A 5,000-nucleotide genomic window follows, 5' to 3' on the forward strand; every position below is an offset into this window, starting at 1 on the left:
ACATACGTCTGCGTAATAATAACTGAAAGTCTACCCCAGGGGTTCCCAACCTTTTTCAACTTGGGGCCCACTCGAAAGTGTCAAAAATGTTCGGGGCCCATCTCTGACCCAATTAAGAATAAAACTCAAATAAATCCACAGCAACACACACCAAAAGGTAGGCGGCTCACGCTGGACACCTCTCTGCTGACCATGTGACTGTGCTGTTGAATCCTATTGGTTCTCTGCTGTCCATGTGACTGTGACGGTTGAATCCTATTGGTTCTCTGCTGTCCATGTGACTGTGACGGTTGAATCCTATTGGCTGCTGCTGTCGTCTGCTGTCCATATCACAGTGCCAACGTGGTCACGTCTGCACGCTGGGTGTGTGTGTGAGAGCAATAGTGTGTGTGTCTGCGTGTGTGTGTGTCTGCGTGTGTGTGCGCTGGCGTGTGTCAGAGTGAGTGTGTGTGTGTGTGTGTGCTTTTGCTTTGCCTCTGATCGGCATGTGGTACCGCAGCTCCCTCCAGAAGCGAGGGGAGGGGCTAATAGACCCAAGCCCCGCCTCCTCCTCCTCTCGTCCAACGGGATGCCTCCTGTCCCGCTCTCGGCCAATCGGCATGCAGTATATGTCTTTATGGGCGGGGCTAAGCGTCCCTTGCTCCTCCTTCAGCATCCTGACAGCCAATGGCAGCTCTTCGTCGGCCACACCCCCCAGGTCTACCAGGACGACGCCCACTTGCTCGTCCTCCAATAGGGATTGCTGCAGGGCCAGCTGCTGCTCCAGAACCCACCAATCACAATCCTCCATGTTGAAGCCACTCCCACCATAGAGCAGGAGTACGCGGCGACTCAGAGAGAGAGACGCACACACCACGTCCACCACCGCTGCAATACACACAGACACACACACACACACAGTATGATACATGAAGACTCAGAGAAAGAGACGCACACACCACGTCCACCACCGCTGAAAAGCACACACATAATTGGATTATGTCAAACAATATTATGCCAAACAAAAGTATCAAACACTCCTAAGTCTTTTCGCCAGGTCTTCCTGATTCAGTGAAGACAGACATGGTCAGTAGAGGACCTCTCCAGCAGGTTCACGTCATCAGTGTTTGTAATAATAATAATAATAATAATAATAATAATAATAATAATAATAATAATAATAATAATAATAATAATAATAATAATAATAATAATAATAATAATAATACTTTCGTTTTATATAGCGCCTTTCAAAACACCCAAGGACGCTTCACAGAGTGTTGTGTTGGAGAGTGTGAGTGTGTGTGCGCGTCAGTGTGTGAGCATGTGTGTGAATGCGTGAAAGTGCTTGTGGAACTAGCAGCCATAAGCCTCCAGGAAGAGATGTGTCTTAAGGTGTTGCTTAAACATGGCCAGTGAAGGGGCATTTTGGATGTGGTCGGGCAGATTGTTCCAAAGAATGGGAGCAGCAACATGGAAGGCTCGGTCACTGGTAGAGATGATCGATTCGGCAATCCAATCCAATGCGGGGCATGGACGATCCAATTCAATGTGGCAAGTTCCAGAATCGATCCGGCAATTTTTTTAAGTTTCAATTACTTCTGTGGATATTTCGGGAGCAAATGAATGCTAAATTAAATAAAAGTACTTCAAAGCATTGCAAGACTGATGCAGACTTATCCATACTGATACAGAAAATAGCCAATAAATTGTTGCTCGGTATCTGACTACTTGTATTGCCTCATCATCACTGATGAAAAATTTGCTTTGCTTTCAGTAGAAATGTAATGCATTGCAATGCATTGTAGAATTGAATCGGATCAGATTGAATTGGATAGAATCGAATCGAACCGCTACCTCCCAAATTGTGATAATTCCCAAATCGGATCGTGAGGGCAGTGCCAATGCACACCACTAGTAGAGAGTTATGAATACAGTATGTTTATGTTGATGTAAATGCATTTTGTCACTTGCATGCTGTTGCATGCTTGCAACTGTTGCATGCTGGTGCCCGTCTTATGAATACAGTTTGCAATGAAAGTGTTGCCTCTTTAAGAATATTGTGAGGAACTGCAAACCAGCTGCATAATAACCAACGTGTTGGAGGGAGGCAGCAAACTACAAAATGTAGCGTGCAGGGGGCGCAGAAGTCAGATACTCGCCTATTGGGCAGAAAATGGGCAAAGGCCGGCCCTGTGTGTGTGTGTGTGTGTGTGTGTGTGTGTGTGTGTGTGTGTGTGTGTGTGTGTGTGTGTGTGTGTGTGTGTGTGTGTGTGTGTGTGTGTGTGTGTGTGTGTGTGTGTGTGTCTGTCTGTCTGTCTGTCTGTCTGTCTGTCTGTGCGTGTGTGTGTGTGTGTGTGTGTATACCTTCTCCTGGTGTGCAGTCTCGGCCGAGGATGAAGAGGCGGTAACCGTAGCAACCCTCTAGCATCCTGGGTAGCGTCCCGAGTGCAAAGCTCTCCTGAGGGCCGCACTGACCAATCACACGCGGGTACACAACGTACGCATCATACAGCTTCCCATCGCCCTCTAGAACATGCACACACACACACACACACACACACACACACACACACACACACACACACACACACACACACACACACACACACACACGCGCACACACACACACACACACATACACACACACACGCACACACACAAACACACACACACACACACACACACATACACACACATATTATACACAGTGTGTATGGTTGCTACGATACAGGTATGGCATCAGGTGTGTGTGTCTGGGTGTGTGTGTGTGTGTGTGTGTGTGTGTGTGTGTGTGTGTGTGTGTGTGTGTGTGTGTGTGTGTGTGTGTGTGTGTGTGTTTACCGTTGCTAGGATACAGGTATGGCATCAGGTCTCTGCAGGCGAGTGCAATGTGGATCTTGAAGAGTCGATACGTCACCACGGCAACCACAAACAGCACGGCCACGCCCACAAACACCAGGGCCAATGGCAGCAGCAGGTTAGAGTCTGCCAATCAGATGAGGGCACAGATCAGACATCCATTACTGGGCGAATACACCGGCTGCGACATGAGCGAGGCGAGCGACCAAAGTAATTGACTTTGTATTGAGTCGCGTGACAAAAGCGATTCTGGAGACTAGAGGCGATTTGCGTGACGAGAGCGACAGTTTGTAGTTGAACTTCTGGGAATGTTATGCAAATGGTCAGTGACCACAGCCAATGGTAATGTTGGAAAGCTTGTGTTCTGCTTTTAGCGGACGTACTCGCTCGTATCGCTCTTGCTGCACAGAAGATGCCCCCCTGACCTCATCATAAGCCTCCCAACACCCCCCTGACCTCATCATAAGCCTCCCAACAACCCCCTGACCTCATCATAAACCTGCCAGCGGCCTCCTTAGTATTGAATAAAATAATAGACTAATGCCCACCAATGGGAACTAAGCCCCGCCCCCACTCATCTGTATCCTTCTGAATGCCCCACTACGGCTCCCCGACGCCCCCTGGGGGGCTGTAGCGCCCCCGATGAGAAACACTACTGCAATACATTGACTCCCACCACGACATTGGAATTCATCCTTTAAACTCCAGAGATTTCAATAAAAAACCAACTGTGTTTGTGTAAAAGCTGAGAATCTCAGCTTTCCATACAGGTAGGTCAAATGCATATTTTTGAGGGGAGGCTTTGTTCCGAAGTTAGGTCATGTTAAACGAGCGATTTTTCCCTTCAAACTAAGATAAAGCGGGGGTTTATTGTGACATACATTGTTTGATTCTCCGAAGTTCAAATTGAGGATCTTAATGTATTTTCACACCCCAAGGAGAAGTCCAGTAGCTTCCATGTAAACTACTTGGATGAAAAGCAGTGCTGGTTGACAACGGGGGAAAGATTGTTTTTGTTTTGTTTTTCTCCATGGAGACGGGGAGGCACAGAAGGAAGGGGCCACAGGATGCAGGAAACGACTTGAGGAGGCCACTTAAAGGGACACTGTGCAGGAAATGGTCAACAAAGGTACTGTAACTATGCTGCTCATTGAAACTGGGCTGCCTATTGCCAAAATTGATCTTTACATGAAAGTTTATAAAAAAATAAACAAACATTTTCTAGTATGGTCCAAGTACAGTAATTTTTGCTGCTAAAAATGGCTATTTTTGGAAATTCAAAATGGCGGAACCTTGGAGAAGATCCCCCTTTTCATGTATGAAAACTGCAATTTTCCCAGTCATAATGCATACTTCAAATTTGATGATGGTGGTAAGTATTCATGAAAGAGGTAACATTAATGAATGGGCAGCATGAATTCTGTATATAAACAACTACAAATCTCACACAGTGTCCCTTTAACAGACATCCACACACGGGAGTGGCATAACAGTGGTGAGAGTGAAATGAAAGAGACTGTAAGATGAGATGAGAGCAAAACTGAACTGAAAATGCCCTCAGAGAATGCAGACCTCCGCCAAGGAAGCTATTTGATAGAACATTAGACAATGTTACACCCTACTTTTTGTCTGTCTTTTGCCTTGTTTTTATATTTGAGTTAAAAGTGGAGGGTCAAAATTCCAAAATTCCAAAATTCCAAAATTCTCGCAATGGTGAAGAATCTTTTAATTAATCCCTGAATCCCAAACATGATCCGGAGCACCACCAAATTTAATTACGTGTTCTTTTTGTCATTTCCAACAACTTCACAAAGTTTCATCAAAATCTGTGTTCATTAAATCATATTTTGAGTTATCCTTTTGACAGACAAACAGACAGACAAACAGACAGACAAACAAAACCATCATGACCGAAAACATAACCTCCTTGGCAGAGGTAAATATAAAGAGTGCGTTACTATATGCGACCTTGCCTCCTCCACTTGTGCTTGTCTCCTCGTACCAGGAAATAATATGTCAAGATGACATCACTGACAACAGCATTATATTTGTGTGCAGTGTGCAGTGTTCACTTGTGTGCTGTGGAGTGCTGTGTCACAATGACAATGGGAGTGGAAGTTTCCCAATGGGCTTTCACTTTCATTTCACTTTCATATTTC

The 5,000-nt window shown here is 45.6% G+C and overlaps 1 protein-coding gene across 1 annotated transcript in view; it reads right to left on the reverse strand.

The window, feature by feature from the left end:
• Positions 1-18: 18 nt before the first annotated feature.
• Positions 19-5,000, reverse strand: part of zmp:0000000936 (interleukin-1 receptor type 1) — a 25,035-nt gene continuing 20,053 nt past the window's right edge. The window contains exons 9-11 of the mRNA XM_063193120.1: positions 2,824-2,967; positions 2,347-2,508; positions 19-867 (exon numbers count right to left, since the gene is read on the reverse strand). Coding sequence (XP_063049190.1) covers positions 347-867; positions 2,347-2,508; positions 2,824-2,967 — 827 coding nt within the window. The 3' untranslated portion in view covers positions 19-346. The remainder of the gene's footprint in view (positions 868-2,346; positions 2,509-2,823; positions 2,968-5,000) is intronic.

The sequence above is a fragment of the Engraulis encrasicolus genome, unplaced genomic scaffold, assembly GCF_034702125.1.
Source record: "Engraulis encrasicolus isolate BLACKSEA-1 unplaced genomic scaffold, IST_EnEncr_1.0 scaffold_29_np1212, whole genome shotgun sequence".
Lineage (NCBI taxonomy): Eukaryota > Metazoa > Chordata > Actinopteri > Clupeiformes > Engraulidae > Engraulis > Engraulis encrasicolus.